This window comes from Vigna unguiculata, chromosome 10, assembly GCF_037176805.1.
Source record: "Vigna unguiculata cultivar grain cowpea cultivar isolate G323 ecotype 2 chromosome 10, ASM3717680v1, whole genome shotgun sequence".
NCBI lineage: Eukaryota > Viridiplantae > Streptophyta > Magnoliopsida > Fabales > Fabaceae > Vigna > Vigna unguiculata.
Window position 1 is genome coordinate 4,374,529 of NC_140801.1, and position 21,430 is coordinate 4,395,958.

Below are 21,430 nucleotides of genomic sequence, written 5' to 3' on the forward strand. Positions count from 1 at the left end.
ACTTTTTGGTTGCAAAATTAAGTGGTATGTAAAGTTCATTTATTTACCCAGTTTTCGTATTTTTTCAGCTTTCTCAAGCAAACAGTTCTTCTTCTTCTTTTATTTTCTTTTATCTAAGTGCTTTTTGCGTTGATGCTAACCTTTTGTTGTTTAAATGCTTGAAATGAAGAGGTCAAAGACATGCAGGAGTCTTAAAGAGCAAAAACCTCGAACACTTTTTGGTTGCAAAATTAAGTGGTATGTAAAGTTCATATTTTTACCCACATTTCGGTTTTTTTCACCTTTCTCAAGCAAACAATTAATCTTCTTCTTTTATTTTCCTTTATCTAAGTGTTTTTTGCGTTGATGGTAACCTTTTTTTGTTCAAATGTTGAAAGAAAGAGGTCAAAGACATGAAAGACTCTTAAAGAGCAAAAAACTTGAACTATTTTTGGTTGCAGAATTTAAGTGGTATGGAAAGTTCATATCTTTACCCAAATTTCAGTTTTTTTTCAGCTTTCTCAAGCAAATAGTTCCTTTTATTCTTTTATTTTCTTTTATCTAAGTGGTTTTTGCGTTGATACTAACTTTTTTTTGTTTAAATGCTTGAAATGAAGAGATCAAAGACGTGCACGAGTCTTAAAAAGCAAAAAACATGAACCCTTTTTGGTTGCAGAATTTAACTGGCAAATAAAGTTCATATTTTTATCTAGATTTTGTTTTTTTCATCTTTCTCAAGCAAATAGTCATGTTCTTCTTGTGTTGATGCTACCTTTTTTGTTTAAATGCTTGAAATGAAGAGGTTGAAGACATGCAAGAGTCTTAAAGAGCAAAAAACTTGAAATCTTTTTTGTTGCAGAATTTATGTGATAAATAAAGTTCATATTTTTACACAGATTTCGGTGTTTTTCAGCTTTTTCAAGCAAACAGTTCATTTTATTCTTTTATTTTGTTTTATCTAAGTGTTTTTTGCGTTGATGCTAACCTTTTTTTTTGTTTAAATGCTTGAAATGAAGAGATCAAAGACATGCAAGAGTCTTAAAGAGCAAAAAACTTGAACTCTTTTTGGTTGCAGAATTTAACTTGTATGTAAAGTTCTTATTTTTATCTAGATTTCGTTTTTTTCATCTTTCTAAACCAAACAGTCATCTTCTTCTTATGTTTTCTTTTATCGAAGTGTTTTTTTTTGTTGATGCTAACTTTTTTGTGTGTAAATGCTTGAAATGAAGATGTGAAAGACATGCAAGAGTCTTAAATAGCAAAAAACTTGAACTCTTTTTGGTTGCAGAATTTAAATGGTGTGTAAAGTTCATATTTTTACCCAGATTTGGGTTTTTTCAGCTTTCTCAAGAAAACATTTCATTTTATTCTTTTATTTTCTTTTATCTCAGTGTTTTTTGCGTTAATGTAACCTTTTTTTGTTTAAATGCTTGAAATGAAGAGGTCAAAGAATTGCAAGAGTCTTAAAGAGCAAAAAAGTTGAACTCTTTTTGGTTACAGAATTTAAGTGGTATGTAAAGTTCATATTTTTATCTATATTTCGTTTTTTTCATCTTTCTTAAGCAAACAGTCATCTTCTTCTTATATTTTGTTTTATCGAAGTGTTTTTTTGTGTTGATGCTAACTTTTTTTTGTTTAAATGCTTGAAATGAAGAGGTTAAAGACATGCAAGAGTCTTAAAGAGCAAAAAACATGAACTCTTTTTGGTTGCAGAATTTAAGTGGTATGTAAAGTTCATATTTTTACCCAGATTTCGATTTTTTACAGCTTTCCTAAGCAAATAGTTCATATTATTCTTTTATTTTCTTTTATCTAAGTGTTTTTTGCGTTGACGCTAACCGTTGTTTTGTTTAAGTGCTTGAAATGAAGAGATCAAAGACATGCACGAGTCTTAAAAACCAAAAAACATGAACTCTTTTTGGTTGCAGAATTTAATTGGTAAGTAAAGTTCATATTTTTATCTAGATTTTGTTTTTTTCATCTTTCTCAAGCAAATAGTCATGTTCTTCTTATATTTTCTTTTATCGAAGTGTTTTTTGTGTTGATGCTACCTTTTTTGTTTAAATGCTTGAAATGAAGAGGTTGAAGACATGCAAGAGTCTTAAAGAGCAAAAAAACTTGAAATCTTTTTTCTTGCAAAATTTAAGTGATAAATAAAGTTCATATTTTTACACAGATTTCGGTGTTTTTCAGCTTTTTCAAGCAAACAGTTCATTTTATTCTTTTATTTTGTTTTATCTAAGTGTTTTTTGCGTTGATGCTAACCTTTTTTTTTTTTTGTTTAAATGCTTGAAATGAAGAGATCAAAGACATGCAAGAGTTTTAAAGAACAAAACACTTGAACTCTTTTTGGTTGCAGAATTTAAGTTGTATGTAAAGTTCTTATTTTTATCTAGATTTCGTTTTTTTCATCTTTCCAAACCAAACAGTCATCTCCTTCTTATGTTTTCTTTTATCGAAGTGTTTTTTTTGTTGATGCTAACTTTTTTTTGTGTAAATGCATGAAATGAAGATGTGAAAGACATGCAAGAGTCTTAAAGAGCAAAAAACTTGAACTCTTTTTGGTTGCAGAATTTAAGTGGTATGTAAACTTCATATTTTTACCCAGATTTGGGTTTTTTCAGCTTTCTCAAGCAAACATTTCATTTTATTCTTTTATTTTCTTTTATCTCAGTGTTTTTTGCGTTAATGTAACCTTTTTTTGTTTAAATGCTTGAAATGAAGAGGTCAAAGAATTGCAAGAGTCTTAAAGAGCAAAAAACTTGAACTCTTTTTGGTTGCAGAATTTAAGTGGTATGTAAAGTTCATATTTTTATCTATATTTCGTTTTTTTCATCTTTCTCAAGCAAACAGTCATCTTCTTCTTATAATTTGTTTTATCGAAGTGTTTTTTGTGTTGATGCTAACTTTTTTTGTTTAAATGCTTGAAATGAAGAGGTTAAAGACATGCAAGAGTCTTAAAGAGCAAAAAACATGAACTCTTTTTGGTTGCAGAATTTAAGTGGTATGTAAAGTTCATATTTTTACCCAGATTTCGATTTTTTACAACTTTCCTAAGCAAATAGTTCTTATATTTTGTTTTTTTACCCATAATTGACTTATTCTTAATTTCCAAGCAAATTTGTGCGGTTTGCTAAAGAAAAAGAATGGAAACCAAGGAAGAAAGGCTAGAAGATTGGTAGACTTACTTATATTCCTCCTGGCTCTAGAGACCTTTATTATTTGAGGATATTACTGGCCATTCAAAAAGGTTGTATTGATTATGACAACATAAAGACCATTGATGGTAAATTTTTTTAACCTACCAAGAAGCTTGCTATGCTTTGGGATTGTTGGCTAACGACAAAGAATATATTGATGCAATCAAAGAAGCAAGTGAATTTGCTTTTGGCTATCAACTTAGAAGATTATTTGTTACTTTGTTGTTGATGAATACAATTTCTAAACCTGATGTAGTTTGGAATTCTACTTGGAGTGTCTTATGTGATGGAATTTTGTACCAAAAAAGAAAGGAGATGAACTTACCAGGTATTGTATATTGTCATTTCTTTAAATGAATAGAAATATAATTTCTGATTGCATTAACTTTTTGATGCAATTATTCAAATTGAAGATGTTGAGTTACAGAAAATTTGTCTACTTCAAATATAAGAAATGCTAATGTCACACTAGTGCAGGGAAGGGAAATGACAGTGGTTATTTCTAGCTTTTGGCTTCGGGTCCGCAACCGAGGCATATACGGCCGAGGTAAAAAGGTAGTTCTTTATGCCTCGGTTACAAACCCGAGGCATATTTAATATTTACTACCTCGGGTCTATTTTAACCGCGGTAGAAAGGTACATTTACTGCCTCGGGTTTTTCTCAACCGAGGCATATAATTATTTAAAAAAAAAATTGAATTCTCTTCTGCCCCACTAGCCTGCATCTAAAAAAAAAAACACAAACAAAAGATCAATTCACCAAAAGTCCAAAACCACGTAGCACACCCTCAAACTCCAAAACACAAGAAATTAAGTTTCATTCTATGATTCCGCGTACCTGCCCTCTGTGTGCCTTCTCAGCTTCCTTCACAAAAGGCCTTGATGACAAACTCCTTGCAGAATCGTGTGTCTCAACTGTGCCCCCAGCAACAACTTTTTAGCGTAGGGCTTAAAATGAAACCCACCCTCCACGCAATTATCCTCTAAATTGAAGTTCAACTCATCCGTAAGCGCGGTAGACTAATCACCCGCATCTAAGTAATAATCCAAACAAGACCCCAACACATTCCTCACAAACCCATGAAACAACCCACTAGTCCCACCCCTAATACTTCTCACAGAGGTAGAACTAATGGAACCTTTGCTGCTACCACTACACGAAACAGGGCCATGAAAAACAGACACGAGACTATGATCCCTCTTCCACGAAGACCTACCAAAATTGATCGGAGAATACGAGAAGGAACTGCCCAATCTCGTTGCGGTGAAGTGGCAGCACAGTGGTGCTGGCGGAATGGCGCAAAAATGGTGTTGCCGAAACGGCGCAGCAGCGGTACTGGTAGAATGGCACAGCAGCAACGCTGGTGGAATGACGCAGCAGCGGTGGCCACGAAACCACCTCCTCCACGGTGCAGCGGTGGTGAAGCCGAAACAAACGGTTGGGGCGCAGTGGAAGAAGAAGAAATAATTTGGATACTGCGTGGGAATGCTCGGAGAAGAAGAATGGAAGAAGATGTTTTGTGCGACTGCGAAAGGATTTGGGTTTTTTTTAACCCTAGGAAGCCATACTGCCTCGGTTAATTCGAAACCGAGGCATATTCTGTCAGTGAATTAAAAAAAATACAACCAAGAAACTGCATCGGGTAATAAAAACCTGAAGCAAGAAAGGTATTAGGTCTCGGTTCTGTAGTAACCGAGGCATAAAAGTAGTAAAAAAATTTCAAATTTTCTGGACAGGAATTTGTAAAATTTTTTGAGCTATATGCCTCGGTTAGTATGACAATCGAGGCATAAAAGGTGCCTTTTATTACAAAAATGCCACCGCGTTTTTATATGCAGCGGGTGCGCAGGAACCGAGGCGTATACTACGATGTAGAAACTCTAAAATGCACTAGTGTCAAATGGTAGATGTTTGAAAGATTATCCTTCATTATCTCAACTTGATATTTCAGACCTACATACATTCTAGAATAGATTTATTGTTGATGAGCTGCAATGTAATAAAGAAGATGTGGCCAAAGAACATGACATTTTGTTTAAAGCACTTAATGATGAACAAGTTCATGTATACGAGGATATCATGACAGCAGTTCTTTCAAAAGAGGGAGGATTCTTCTTTTTATATGGCTATGGTGGTACACGAAAAACTTTTATGTGGAAGACATTATCAGCTGCTCTATGAAGCAAGGGCATGATTGTTTTGAACGTAGCATCAAGTGGAATTGCTTCTTTACTACTTCGTGATGGAAAAACAACACACTCTAGAGCAATCAACTATTCTGAGTTATGGAAGTGTTGTCAAGTGCTCAAACTCTCAAAGAACATGAGATTAAGTACTACAACAGATACTCAAACAACCAATGATATCAAAGAATTTGCTTATTAGATATTGAAGATTGGAGACGGAGACACGAATTTAAATGAGAATGGTGTGTGGATGGTTGAGATTCCAAAACAGCTGCTGATTGTTATAGTCATCGAGTATATATATGAAATTAATCTTACATATTTAAGGTATTTGATACCAATTTTAATCCAAAACCTTAAGACAATGGTGATATGAGTCTTTACTTTTGTATAATATTTAACTTGTCTATTTTATCCAATATGAGACTTTGACTCACACTTAAACTACTACTACCAATTACATGCTTAAAACTCGGTTTCACATTGCATCAAAATACTTTGAATATCTGCACAGCTGCTAAATGGCTCAAAATCGTCCCAACTATTATCTTCCATATCCATGCAAAACGAATGTTATGACAGGTTATTCATTGTGGTATTAAATTAACAATATTTGGATCGTTCTCAACAGACTTTTATAAACATGAGCTTAATAATGAATCTGTATCCTCTATAATCTTGGTTTAGTCGTCTCCTAATGCTATTACCGACTTTAAGTTTGTATTGATGCATAGTTGCTATGTTAATAATGTTAAATCTATATCAAGATGGTCCCAGTACTAATCGGAGACGGTCTTTAGATGTCGTAGCCAGCTATCCCTGAACTGAATCTAAGTTATACGTTTCGATATCTATTTTTTAGCCACATATTAGTAATAGGTAATCAGAAAAAGGAATCAAAAGCTTGAAAAAAATGCTAATAAAATATGATCCAATTGAACCCCTAAAATATAGAATCCAATTTTTTATCTGTTACAATTGACTAAATAAATAAAATACATTTTCACTTTAAATTATAAATTGTAAATATTAAAATATTTACCAACAGCTTGTTTAAATAATTATATCGTCTTCAGAAACTGTTCCTGTACACGGGATTTTATTACAAAACTAATGAGAAAAATAATAATAATTTTTAATATTATTATTATTATTATTATTATAATAAACCAAGAGAAAGAAAGTAACGAAACATTAAAATGTGTTAATTGAATTCAATAAAGGGATAAAACACATTTTATGTTGAACCAAACAGAAACTAATAGGCAACAAATCATAAACACTTAAGAAAAAGATACCAAAGAGCAACTGTGTTTACATGTTGATGTAGTACTAATCATACCAAAAAGGGAAAACAATTTACAAAAATAACAACGAGAAAGGAGATACAATAAACAACTCAATGACAATAAGGTATAATGTGAGTGTAATAAATAGTTTGTAAAGAAAAATTATACTCTACAGTTGTTAAGTAATTTTGGCTTAGGGAAACATATTGAATTGGAAGCTAGAATTATATATAGGCTTTGTTGTTTTAGAAATAATAAGAAGTGTTTTAGTTTATCCTCTACAATCTCTTTAGGGTTGTGGGTGAGTGTGTCTGAATATAAATCCATGAGAGGGATTGTTAGGTGCAAAGTTGGGTGAGAGAGAAACAGAGTAAAATAAATATTGAATTCTTAACTATAAACTACTACCTAAAAGACTCAAGAAGACGATGCAAAGAACTAAACAAGAACAATAAGAACAATAACTCACAGAATTTGTTCCATACACATTACCATTTACTTAATGAATTTATTCAAAGCATTTTCCTTTGGGTCAGTGCAAGGTCCCATTTCCAAGCCTTTGTTGGTTCACCATATATTAAGATAGATAGCTGTGTTCTTGACCACCAATCCATGACCAAAGCTCACAAAAAACTCCACCTTATCTCCTGATCCTAAATTTGATATTATACCCTCCCAATCTTTATCGTTAAAGGAAATTATTGTGCCATGATTGTGTATCTGCAATGTGCATTTTGTGTAATTAACAACCAAGACACTTTGAAGACATTCATTTGCCATGATTTCAGGGGCTGATAAATAAACAACACACAAAACCATTCCCTTTAAGTCATCATCTTCGGGCACAGTGAAAGAAACAGAATGTCCCTCACCCATATAGGCTAACCAGTTAGGATGGTTGTCATGTGGAAGACAAACATCACAAGACTCACTGCTTTCCAATCCCTGTATCAGCATATCAAAGACTTAGTCATGTATATAATTTTTCCAGTTAAATGATCACCTAAAATGATTATTTTATCATTCAAAATTACAAATATGGGCCTTTTTCTTCAAGTTTCAATGTATTCACGGAATCAGTCACCTCAATAGTCTTCGATGCTACGAGATGAATATTTATTATCCCAACCATTCTTTTTCGTCCCAATCTCGAAGCCATGGATACAGAAAATAGGCTTTTGAATCAAATTACAATAACAAATCAAATTTAAGCAAATTGTTGTTCAGCATTTCTGTTTAAGTATTATAGCTCTTTCAACTTTCTTTTGTAGTATACTTTTATGATCAAGGGGAATCTAACAAACATGATTAAAGTCTAGCATGATCATTTGGCTTAATGATCATTAAAGTTAGTTATTTTTAAATGAAGCATTGCTACTATAGAAACGACAGGTGCAAAATGGTGAGTTTTGTAGTTTCTTTTAGATACTGTATTAGGATCACTTCATATTTGTTGGAAAAAACTCACGCACACCAGAAGGATATGCAATGTAACTCACTGTGGTAGTTTTCATTGATGGAGAATGGGCTATTATATAGCCAATTACAAACCAAATATTAACAAACCAAACTAAATCTTAATTTAATCTAATCTTATCTAATATCCCATATTATCAAACTAAATCTTAGATACTCCAACTAACTAAAATAACAACTAACTTAAATCTAATTAACTAAATATAAAATACCCTATCACTTTGCTAAATAAAAATAACTCCATAATCTAAAACATAATCTAAATATTATCTAACAAAATTAAAAATTATCTAACAAAATTAAAGATTATCCAACAAAACTCCCCCATAATCTTAAATTTTTTCTTCTCTCATCCCGAACAATCTTCTATTTCCATAGCTGACTTTCTTTTCTCTTTAACCGACTTGATCTTCTCTTTGTCTGACTTGATCTTCTCTTTGGTCGACTTCATCTTAACCTTGATTGAATTACCCTTTGTTGGGTTCTTTATGGTCTTTGTGGCCGACTTGCCATTAACCGGGATCCTCTGAATAGGCCGAACTCTCCCTAAGAGATTAGACAATTCCCACGCCTTCTTGACACCAAACTCATCATCCATTCCAAGTCGCCACTTCTCATCTTGGTTCTCCTATACTACTCTACCATCTTTCTCGGCACGCAAGTGCTCTTGCAAACTTAACACTTCTTATTCGTCTTCTTTAAGATCCGAGCTATCCACACTCCACACCGAGCTATATGAGCTCTCTAGACGCTCTACCGAGCTATTAAGGCTTCCTACTAAGCTTTCTAAGATGTTCACTTGCTCCCTTGAACGATTTGTGCACTCCACTTGCTCCACTGACTTAATTAAGCAATTCAGACTTCCCACCAAGCTAACTAAGTTGGCTTGATGTTTCACCGAGCTCTCCACATACTCCGCCGAGCTCTCCAAGTCCCTTTTCAGGCTGTCTAAGATCTCCAGAGTCTTTGCTAAGCTTTCCGAGCTATTCGTATGTCTTGACGACCTCTCCATGCTAGTAGACTGATTTATGACACTCAACCTTCTTACTAACTTCTCCACTTGTTTGTGCTCGTCCCCCGAGCTACATCCCATCATCAATAACACTGCTTCTTCTTCAACTTCTTCAGCAAGATCGATTGTCTCTTCTCTTTCAGATCGTACTACTTTAATTTGCTTACTAGTCTTTTTCTTCACCATGCCGTTCTGAACAAATCCCACACCGTTCCTAACAGATCCTCACCAGTGCAGTAAGGGCTTTTTGCCCCGGTTATTTTCCGCATTTTGCCTCGGGTCTGGAACCGAGGCATATTGGGGTGAGGCCAAAAGGTAACCTTTTGGCCTCGGTTATCACCCGAAGCCATAGACCCAGTTTTATGCCTCGGTTGTTTTGAAACCGATGCCATATACACAGCTTTCTGCCTCGGGTCAGTTAGGACCGAGGCCATAGGTAATAAATATTTTTTTTTAATTCAAACTTTTGCAGGCCACCATGCCAGACTGAACCTCACCCTTTTACTCGCTCATGGCTGCTGCAGAGTTATCACAGCACATAACCAAAGAAGCAAGCACCCATATCACAGCTCAACGTGATGAAGCTTTGATTGCTTTAATGCACTTATATACGGTGCTTCCAAATGCACACTTTTCCAATCACAGAATAGTTATAAATAAACGGCATACGAGAAAGGGTTTTTGATTTTCAAAACAATTCCAATTGATAGGATAGGATACTCATTTGGGTCGCCTTAATCATTTTGGGCAACACCACAAAGTCATCTTATGTGAAACCAAAATTCTTCATTATGTCAAACGGATTCACAAGCGTAAAATAACCGAGAGACGAACTTAATTCTGTAGCTTGACTTGTTGATCCAGGAGTTCAAATCAACAAAGGAAGAAAAAAGCCCATCCTTAATCCATTATTGCAATAAGTGAGACCAATCATTGTGCCCTTGGGGTTTTTGATAGCACTAATGCGAACCCAAAACGCGAGCCTATCCTGCGACTGGCACCACGAGCCAACACAAACCAAATGCCACCGCAGCTTTCACTGGCGACGAACCAGCACCGCAAGGCTGTCGCGAACCAAATCTTCACCTAAATCGCGAGGCTATTGCAAACCAGGACGACGCTCGCGAAGCCACCCTCACGAGAGAGCAAGTCCTCCCCAGCAGTTCCACCGCCTTGACGCACCATCACCGGACCTGCAAAAAAAACCATAACCAGAACCACATATCTGCAAGCCACCCTAACACTGTTGGTATACGAAACGCAGGCCACCGCGATAAAGACCCAAAACCAGATCGGGCAACTGGCACCACCACCTTTGTGAGCACAGGGAAACGGCTGCAGCAGGCCACCACCTCCATCTCCGCCGGTGCCGCCATTCTAACCTGTGATGCTGTCGCCTGCCTCTCAGAAACGTTCCCGTTGGAGGTCTCCGCGACTTTTTCTCCCTTCATCTCCGTCGGTGCCGCCATTCCAACCTGCGATGCTGCCGCCTGCCTCTCCTTCGCCGCCAAGCACGGCCTCGGCATGTGCGCCATCGCGTTGGAAGTCATCGACACGGAAGTCGACGCGGCGGTGGGGCTCGGGCGCCGGTGACAGCGTGTGGAAGATTTTGGGGAAGGCTCGTGCTCGTAGAGAGAGAGAGGCGCTGGTGGTGCGGGGCGAAAGAAGGGTTCGCGAATTTTGAACCCTAAATAAAGAGTATGGCTTCGGTTGTTAGAGGAACCGAAGCCATTGACCCCCTTTTGGCACCGGGTCTCATTGGACTGAGGCCTATACCCCTGACTTCCAGCAATTTTTTGGCTTCGGGTCCTATTGGACCGAGGCCTATACCCCTCTTTGGCACCGGTTTTGAGCGAACCGGGGCCTATACCCCTATTTGGCTTCGGGTATTTGGAGAACCGAGGCCTAAAACTTGACTCTAATAACAAAAATGTCACCGCGCCATTATATGCTTCGGTTTTTGGTCAACCGAGGCATATAAGGCGAGGTAAAATGGGAATTCTGCACTAGTGCCTGCACCGCCTTCACTGTCCACACGTTTCAAACACCTTTTCTGCAGGATGCTCAACTCCAATTTGTACATCCAATTTTTCTTCTTTTGTACCCGGGCTGCTAGTCGACCGTGCTTGTCCTTCAAGTAGAGTACCTGGTTCTTTATCAAAATCGAGATTCCTTTCTCCACTATCTAACCTATGCTAAAAATATTACCTTCAGCTCAGGAACATAGTAGATATCCCTGATTTCTCCAACCCGTCCATCCTTCTGCATGTGTCAGATTGTTCCGCACCCTTTTATCACCTTCTTGGAATCATCTCCACATGACACTACTCCGACATCTGGATGAGTTCGCTGAAGAAACTCTCATCTCCACACATGTGATTGCTCGCTCCTATGTCCAGATACCATACCGAGTTTAAATAACCCAAACTAAGCTCGTCACCTGATCTCCTTTCCTTCACATGGCCTGAACGCCACTCAGCTTCCGATTTACCACTCTTGAGTTTGGTATCGAAATTTTGCATCATCATTAGAATCCTTATCTCCTCCTCGTCGTCTTCCTTTGTGAGAAGATATTTCTCCTTTCTTTTTTCGATTGACAATATTTTTCTATATGGCCGACCTTGCCATAGTTGTAGCAACTTGCCAATCTGCATTCTCTTGTGTAATGATCGTACTTGCCACACCTAAAACATTCCACTTTTGACTTGGACCAATCTCCTTGGTCCTTTTCTTGACCACGACCATGCCAATTCTGTTGCCTGGTTTGATCCGTGCTCCCTTCAACATCACCTCTTTCACGTCTACCTCGACCTCTGCCACCTCTTCCTATACCACCTCGTCCTCTACCACCAGGACCTCGACTCTAACTATTCCGAGTTTCATTCAAATCAAGTTGCGCTTGTAGTGCTTGATCACGCAGTTCGTGCTTCTTTCCTCTCCTTTATTCATGGACCTCTAATGACCTAGCAAGTTCTTCCATTGACAGAACTGACAGGTCCTTCGACTCCTCGATGGCACATACGATGCTCTCAAAATCATTTGTCAATGACCTCAAGATTTTCTCCACAACCCGGCTTGCTGACATTGGCTCTCCATTCCTGCCGAGTTGGTTGGCTACCTTCTCTACCCGAGTTATGTACTTGGTTACCTGCTCTTTATCTTCCATCTTCAGCCCTTCAAACTCTCCTCTAAGAGCTTGAAGCCAGACTTGTCTGACCTGGTCATTCCCTCTGTATGCAACCTCCAAAATATCCCATGCTTCCTTTGAGGATGCAACATTTGCAATCTTCTTGAAGCCTCACTCATCCACATCATTGTAGAAAAAATACAAAGCTGACTTGTCTTTCACTCGCGTCTTCTTTAATGCGATAATCTGGGCCACCGTCTGATTTGCGTCCTCCGCGGGTTCTTCGTATCCGCTCTCCACTATATCCCAAATGTCTTGGGATCCCAGAAGGGTTTTCATCTGCAGACACCAATTATCATAATTGGTTTTCTTCGTTAATTGTGGCACCGTCATACCATTCACAACTTTTGCCATCTCTCCTCTTTTTTTTTTCTTCCAAAGCACTCAAGCGCACACTTTTTTTTCTCACTGTTTCACTCTCTCTTCCTTTTTTTTTTCGCACTGTCTCTCCATTTTCTTTTCACTCGGTACTCAGAGCATAAAGCTCTGATACCACTTTGTTGGAAAAAACTCACGCATACTAGAAGAATATTCAATGTAACTCACTGTGGTAGTTTTCATTGATGGAGAATGGACTATTATATAGCCAATTACAAAACAAATATTAACAAACCAAACCAAATCTTAATTTAATCTAATCTTATCTAATATTCAATATTATCAAACTAAATCTTAGATATTCCACCTAACTAAAATAACAACTAACTTAAATTTAATTCACTAAATATACCCCATCACTTTGCTGAATAAAAACAACTTTATAATCTAAAACATAATCTAAATATTATCTAACAAAATTAAAGATTATCCAACAATATTGTCTTAACTAATACTTATAAGTGAATGTTGAAAGTATGGACACAAAGGTAAGAAGTAGAGAAGTAACCTCAGAAATGCTATCTCTAAGAGAGTTGAGAAATTGATTGTATCTTCGAACAGCAATCAAAGAAAACCTCAATTGATGATTTGAAATTCTTGGCTCTGTAAAATTTACACTGTATTCGACAACAATTTTTTTGACTTGCTCGGATAGTTGAAACATTGTGTCACATTGAAGCAAAACACTTCGAATATTTGCAAGGCTGCTACACAATGGTGCAAAGTCACGCCAATTATGCGTATCCATGCAAAACGGACTAAAATAAGATTGGTGATTCATTGTTGATGACATCCAAGATCGAATGATTGAGGGAAAAATATTAGGTGGAAATCCTTCAAATCCACGCAGGGATATATATCCAATGCTTTTTGAGTTTACAATTGAACAGGGCACTTGTTTCACAGTTATATTTTCAGTAACCAGAGTTATCAAGGATTCCATCTGCAGTATATCTTCTTCTAATATGTGAATCTTGAAACAACCAGAGAGGATGAAAGTTGTTAAAGATTTCAACTTATATATCTCTCTGGGGAGACTACTTAGACTTGTGCAGTCCTTCAAATTTATCAGTTGAATATTATAGAGATCTCCAATGGATGGATGAACCTTGCACAAACTTGGACAATCTTTAAGAATTAGCCGTTGAAGACTTGGTAGTGTTGAAAAGTCAGGTGTTTCTCTCAAGTATTTGGAGTGACTAAGATTAAGGAATTTTAACCACTTTAAAACCTACAAATATAGTTTTTTTCAGAAGGGAAGAAATTAAAAAATAAATGCAATAGTTATAAATTGAATAATTATACTATTTTTATTTTAATTAACCTATGAGTTTTTTATTAAAAAAAAGAAAAAAAAAAAAAAGAGCATGTAACAAATACCTTGGGTTGTTGCCAGACGGGTTGAAGATGACTATGTTTGAAATCAATTGCAATTACATTTTTCATGTAAAAGTTGTTTGGAATGTATTTAGAAGGAAACCCTTTCCAACAAATCCATCTCAGTTGTTTAGAAAGGTACCTATAATTTCCAGTAAGTCGTACATGATCCAGTTCTAATATCCTTAATCTCTTCATTTCCTTAAAAGCATGACATTCGAAGAAATCTTGGCTGATTGAAGGCAGTTTCAAGGACAATCCTTCGATAGCTTTTGTCCCCTTTGATGAAAGAGAAAAGAGATGCAATTAGGAAAGATCGCAATATCTATTGATTATTAGTACTAAATCCTGAGTCTAACAAATTAAGGACACATGCATTGCACTAACAAAGGAAAAACTTTCATTATAACGAATGTTCTTACAGTATTTTTTTCAAGTATATCTTTTAGATCTTCATGAAACCATAATCGACTCCTTCCCCCGAGTTCTGTTGGGCTTCTTTGACGAATGATTTCTCTTCCCATGTCTCGTATCAAAGGATGCATTTCAAGTTTGTTGTTCCGTTTAACTCTTATAAGAGCCCGCTCTATGAGAACTTTTATTCCCATATCAGCACGTAGTCCACAGGCATTTAGAATTTCTGTAACATAGCCTCTCTCTTTACCAATAAAGAAGCAACATACATCAAGAAATATATCCTTTTCCATTTCATTATATAAGCCGTCAAAACTTATTTTCAATTTCTCTTGAAATTGATCAATGGGAATTAGGTTTAGTTTTGACGGTATGCTTTCCCACTCTTTTTTTCTCCTACCACATAAAAAGGAACCAAGGACCTTAAGAGCTAGTGGAAGTCCTCCACAATAAGCTACTACGTTTCTTGCAAGTTCATTCAATTCTTTTCTTGGTTTTGCTGCTACAAAGGCATGCCAACTCAAAAGCTCAAGGGAATCATTTTCGTTCATACCTTCCATTTTGTAAATATAATTAACTTTAAGTCGATTCAGTAGGTGAACATCTCTGGTTGTGATGATTATCACAGTTCCTCGACCGAACCATTCACGATTCAGGCATAGGTTTTCTAATTGCCCAAACTCATTCACATCATCAACCACAATGAGCAACTTTTTTCGAGAAAGTCTATTCTGGATCATAGTTCTTCCCATCCCAACGCTTTCCACCTCCAACTTGGATTTTAGGACATCATAAAGAAGATTTTCTTGCAAATGAACGTAGCTTCTGTTTACTCTAGAACAAGCTTCTCTAATATTTTCACTAAAACTCTTGCCAATGAATGTACGATAAATTCGATTGTAGATGGCTTTGGCTAAGGTAGTTTTACCCGATCCTCCCATTCCCCATATCCCAATCATACACAATTTAGTGGAATGTTTTTCAATACATCCAATCACCTTTTCCACGTGTGACTCTAATCCAACAGGAAATAGGGTAGTAGACAACTCTGCATAGTCCAACAATGTCTTAACGCGTCTAACGGTTATTTCCACAAGTTGAGCATCATGCCTTCAAGATGAAAGATACATGTATTATGAATAACAAACCACAACCTTAACGTATGCTTCATTGAGCCTCAAAGAGAAAGTACAAAGGATTCATTTAGTTACCTGAAATCTCTGACATCCAAACCAGTGATACTAGCAACTGTTGTGAGCGAACGGGTCCAGCTGGACAAAGCATGTTCCACTTGTTCTCCTGAATAACTTTTGTGTGCAGTTTCTTCCAACGATTTTCCAAAATCATCCTTCTGATCACGTACATCCAATGGGTCAATCTCGTAAAATATGGGCAAAATAGTTTGGCCAAAAGTTTGGTGGCATGCAATGATTTTTTCAAGCTCAAGAAGACAGTTGGTCGATTCAGCGTACGTTTTGGAGAAAACAATTATTGCAATCTTACAGCCTGCTATTGCTCGCATGTGTTCTTCCAGCTTCATTCCCTCTTGCAAATTCTCCTCGTTAATCAAAGTTTTGACTTGAGCTTCTAAAAAGGCAGAATGGAGATGAGAAACAAACTTTCTACTGATGTTTTCTCCCGAATGGTTGATGAACACGTCGTATATGAAATGGGGTTCTGATTTTAGGAAGGATGAAGATGATGATGATGAAGATGAAGAAGAAGCAGATGTGAACTCCATCGAAAGGAATTGAAGTTAACTTTTCAAAGATAAAGCAATAATGTTAAAGATAGTAGAATAACAGTTGCTTATGGTTCTATATATTTTGCGCCAACATTTTAAATTACTTGACGAATTCAAAGTTTCTATAAAACAGTTAATAAAAAATGTTGAAATAGGATAAACCTTCAAATTTTCTTTTTTAAAAACGACAAATAGTTGGTGCAAAGATAGATCTATTATATATAAGCAATTCCTAGTGGCAAAAGAAAACCATTATTTTGGGAAAGATCCCAATCACTCTTTGTTTGAAGAATTCCATGACTTATACTTCATTTTTCTCTGCGACTTTCGCGTTGAGTTTTTAGAAAGCCAATTTCAAGGATTGCAATTATTCACTTTGGATTTCAAAACATTTTCAAATAACTATTTTTTATTAAAAAAAGTATGATATTCTATCAAAATTAATAAAAAGATTTGGAAAATGGACCATGAAATGGTATTAATTAAGATTTTAAAGAAAACCAACGGATGTTGTGTGGAATTCGTATTTTTCTCTTTATTTTTTCATACTATCTCAAAAAGGATGGCACCGTTGAAAATTGGTTTATTGACTAAAGTGTTTGGCTCAAAATAAAATATATTTCCAGAAGACATATTATAAGCTTAATGGAAGGTTTATCTCAGGTTTTTGAGGTCATTTTCCGTATAATTTTTGTTTATACGTTTCTTCTGATGCAATGACAAGGAGTTTATAATTTTTTAATTACGTGGAAAGCTGCCTCTGTTAGATAAAAAACTGGTACCCCCAAAATCCATTTTAAAGCCATCAATTCTCCATCGTTAATCATGATTACAATTAATGAATATTTGACAGAGGTACTGAAATCTAGTGCTAAACAAAAAATGTATAAATCAAGCAGCATAATACAACACATAATTATTGAGAAACAGAGGAGCAGATTGAGCATCAAGGATTATAAGTTTAGAAACAAAATTTAATCAAAATAAATGGAGCAAAATCTATAATGAGTGAGAAAAATTATAAATTCTGATCATAAAAGTTTTGCGTTTGTTAAAATTATTATTTCTTCATTGATCTTTGCACAAGGAATATGGGAAATCTTAGGTCAACTCCCTCCTTTCCTTTCATAATTCTCTTATAAAAAAGGACATTCACTGATGCTAAGTAATAAAACCTCACTCGGTTCGGCTGCGAGGAAGAGGAAGAACAATCGGGGAGAACAAAAACACCAAAACATTAAAACTTAATACACTGCTTTAAGCTAGAAGGTGTGTATGCTAAGGATTCCTAGCTTGCAAACGTACATTCTCAAGGAACTGCTGTGATCAAGGGATGTTGTGAAGACATCATCAGGTTGATCAATATACTGTATAGAAAGAAGATGGATCAAATTACTTTTCAATTTTTCACGGACCACATAACATTCAATGTTAATGGAAGGTAGCATTTGTTGTAATATATATGCCTAATAGCTTGACTATCACATTAAAGACTTGCAGGAGAAACACGAGTGATGTGGAGATCTTGAAGAAGAAAATTTGGCCATTGAATTATGTACTCAGCCTCAGAGGATGAGCACGAAACAGTGACATGTTTCCTTGTCTTCCACACAAATGAGAGAGGGTCCAACAAAAATGTAAAATCAAGTGGTGTATATATGTTGAACTTGAAGCGAAGCTTCAAAGTCTCAAGTTCCAAGTGAAGATGTTTCGATAATGATTAAAGATGTTCAAGACGTTGAAGATGTGTCTCTTGTTATTGGGAAAAACGCGTTATTAATTAATACAACCTATGTTAATAAGAGAACATGTTTCTTGATAGCAAAACTAAGTTTAAAATATTTTTTAGTGATTTTAATTGCATTGAATTTTCAATTTTCGATTAAACTGATCTTGAGGTTCTAAGAACAAAATAATCGATTATTTAGAAAGATAACCAATTACACCAAAGAGCATTTTAAGTTACATTGACCGCCTCCTTCAACTTGGCCATCTCCTTCTTCTCTTGAATTTTTTCTCAGATTCCAAACATTGTGATTTCCAATCCTTTAACTTTTTAACATCCTCTTCCAGTTTCTTCTTTTCTCCGACCATGCAGCTTGACCATTATTGACTATATATTTGTACGATTTATTGTCATTTTTTTGTTATTAATTATATTTATCGTCGTTAGTTATAAGTAATGTTATTAATGTTTGTCATTTTCACTTTAAAATAAGAAGATGTCTACTAATGAAGGCCCTCACAAAGAAGTTAGCTAGTGGGGAGAGGAGACCAGTGAATGTCATGTCCATATTGGTAGGGCAATTGGCCTAATGTAGAACTTTAGCACCTATCTTGGTATAAAGGCTTGTGAGAAGATTTCTTTATTGACTCCATCTTGGGATCATGTTACCAAGCAAAAGAGAAACATCATCTGAAAAAATATTTTGGTAAGACACTGTGAATGTCTTTAAAACTTAACTTGAAATATGAGGCGATGCACTAATATATATATATATATATATATATATATATATATATATATATATATATATATATATATATATATATATATATATATATATATATATATATATATTTTGTCCTTATATATGAAGATGGTTTTTGATATCCCTAAGGTGAGAACGCTAAAGTCAAAGATTTTGTCTTTGGTTGCCACCAAATGATGTCAATTTAAATCAAAATTTACAAAAGTGTATGATATGGTGCTAGAAAAGGGGAAAGTCCTTGCCCCAAGTATACTTGCATGGATGAAGAAACTTGGCAATAATTTGTACTGACTCGAAAAACTGAAAATGGGAGGTTAGTATCATCACTTATATCTATTTTATTACATTTAATGTTAAATACTAAGTAAATTTCATTCAAATGTTTATAGGGTGTTCGAAGAAAAGCACAAGACATACAAGTACATAATGAGACTCCGCACTTACTTTCTCGTGTTGGTTATCATAAGCTAGAACATAAGATGACTAGCGAAAAGATTAAGGCATGTTCTACTTATAGCAATAATGGTGGTAGTGCAGATTCAATTGAAACTCCAAGCCCACCATCGAGGCATGAGAAATGGAAACAAGTCGGTCTAACAAGATCGGAAGCATGGACTTTTGATGAATCACAGTGAGTTGTAGAGCGGATTGTAAGTAATCTTTTAATTATAAACCTTTTATTGTGTATAAAGTGTTCTAATTATATATGTTTCATTGTTGTAGGATTTAGTTGAGCAGAAGACCAAGGGTAGTTTCAATCCTCATGGTCGAGATCATATTCTTAATACTGCTCTTGGATGACCTGAACACCCTGGACGTGTTGATATTGTTGGATATGGTGTGGGGATCCAAAGTTACTTTGGAAGGTCATCGCACTGCCAATCTTAGTCGTCATTTAATGTGAATACGGAGGAAACCTTGCAAAAAATGAAAGTTGACTTGGTAGAGCAACTACGAGAGGAGATGAGACAAGAACGGGAGTAGATCAAGCAAGAGCGCCAGGAGATGAGATTAGAGCTTCAAACGATGATGGAAACATTTTACAAGTGGCTAGATAACCTAATACTTTCCAAAAAGCTCCCCACTGTAGTACAACCTAACCTTTCTCCCGATGTTGTCAGAGTCAACACTAAAGGTCGTTGTTCAACTGTAGTTGAAGTAGAGGGTGGCATTGACTTCGGTTCCCAATGTGAGTTGCAGTTCCTAAAACAACATCATCTTGGTGTTGTTCTGTATTTCGAAAATGTAATCTTGGTAGATTTTGTAAAACTTTTGAAATAGTGCAAAGTCGGGGTCATGTTCCTTGACTAACTAGATGTAGCTCAAATTTGAGTGAATTACTATAAAAATTGTTTGCACGTGTTTGATCTTTCTCTCTGTGGTTGTTATTTGATAAAAGTTTCAAGAAATATGGTTTTAGGAATCTTTGTATGATATTCGTGTGATTTGATATAATCAAAAGTTATAACTTTTTTTGTATTACTGATTTGAATAAATCTTGATGAGTTGCTAAAATTGTTTTTGAGTTTATAACCAATTTCATTTTTTTGCATAATTTCTCAGTAGTTTAATATGTTCTTTTAGTGTTTTAATCTGTTAAACAAGTACTGATTTATCTGGTTGACTCTCTATATAATTAAATCACCCTATTAACTTTGTTTCCAATCGATTGAAAATGCATATCTATTATAAGATTGGCAAGTGTACAAAATAGTAGAAGTAATAAAGAGGACACATCTAGATATCGTATCCCACAGGGACTAATGTGGTCTAAATTAATTGGTTAGTTACTGATAAAGAGTGAGAATAATGATTTTTTGTGGTATAAAGGACAAATATAAATTTAGAATTAAATGTAAAGAATAAACATAAATTGGCACAATGGAAACAAATAGTTTGATTTAGAAAAATTTAGGATAAAACTTCACCGGGATAGGGTTTCATGATTTCGTGCAAAGTAAAAACAACAAACAATATGTTTCTATTTCCGTCTCTCACATTCACACCACTACTTAACAAGCCGTAATGTCTTAGTGACAAGTTTAAACTTTAATAAGAACCCTAATATTTTAGACCTTTCCTTATTAAAAGTTTGCACCGAGCCTTTAGTCGGATATTAATAATGACCAATGATGTACTCTATGTCTATATGCACAATCAATTAATTATCTATTCTAATCTAGGTTCTAATATCGTGTCCAATTATTAGACACCCACAAATATGCACCATATATCTAGAACATGCAATTAGAGATCATAATCTGGGTTTCAAAACTATCTTTCATATCAGTATGGACTCCAATTTGCAAAATTCATAGACTTTGCAGTAAAATTAAGAATAAAACATAAGAGATTATGGAAAAGAATTATATTAAATGCATAATTCACAGAGAATTAAGAATACATTATACCCAACCCTTGTGAATGAGGGAGTTAGCTAGACTGATGTTGAAATTGAATGTTTTCATCCTTCAGATTGTGTTTTTGACCTACGCCATACCCTCAATTTATAGACTTTCATAATTGGTCTAGGCCTACAATTTAGACTTGATTTGGTAATTGGATAAATTGTAAGAGATAATCCTTGATATATATTCCTCAATTATTCTGACTTGTAATTTGAGTAACCAACTTTGTGGATATCTAATGTTGATAATCTTTGACTATTCAATATTTCACTCATTTTGTTGATAAT

The 21,430-nt window shown here is 35.4% G+C and overlaps 1 protein-coding gene and 1 pseudogene across 1 annotated transcript; both read right to left on the reverse strand.

Annotated features, from left to right (window-relative positions):
* Positions 1-11,467: 11,467 nt before the first annotated feature.
* On the reverse strand, positions 11,468-12,684 carry LOC146882024 (uncharacterized; annotated as a pseudogene).
* Positions 12,685-13,156: 472 nt separating this feature from the next.
* On the reverse strand, positions 13,157-16,277 carry LOC114167060 (disease resistance protein RUN1-like). The gene is made up of 4 exons (XM_028051980.2): positions 15,711-16,277; positions 14,508-15,609; positions 14,089-14,364; positions 13,157-13,939 (listed from the first exon to the last, which is right to left on the reverse strand). The coding sequence occupies exons 1-4, from the start codon at positions 16,238-16,240 to the stop codon at positions 13,157-13,159; spliced, it is 2,691 nt and encodes an 896-aa protein (XP_027907781.2). The 5' UTR covers positions 16,241-16,277.
* Positions 16,278-21,430: the final 5,153 nt, after the last annotated feature.

Coding starts and splice junctions, on each gene's coding strand:
- LOC114167060 (XM_028051980.2), bottom strand. CDS start 16,240: ATGGAGTTCACATCTGCTTCTTCTTCATCTTCATCATCATCATCTTCA. Junction 15,610..15,710: donor TTGGATGTCAGAGATTTCAG/GTAACTAAATGA, acceptor TTCATCTTGAAG/GCATGATGCTCAACTTGTGG. Junction 14,365..14,507: donor ATATACTTGAAAAAAATACT/GTAAGAACATTC, acceptor CTTTCATCAAAG/GGGACAAAAGCTATCGAAGG.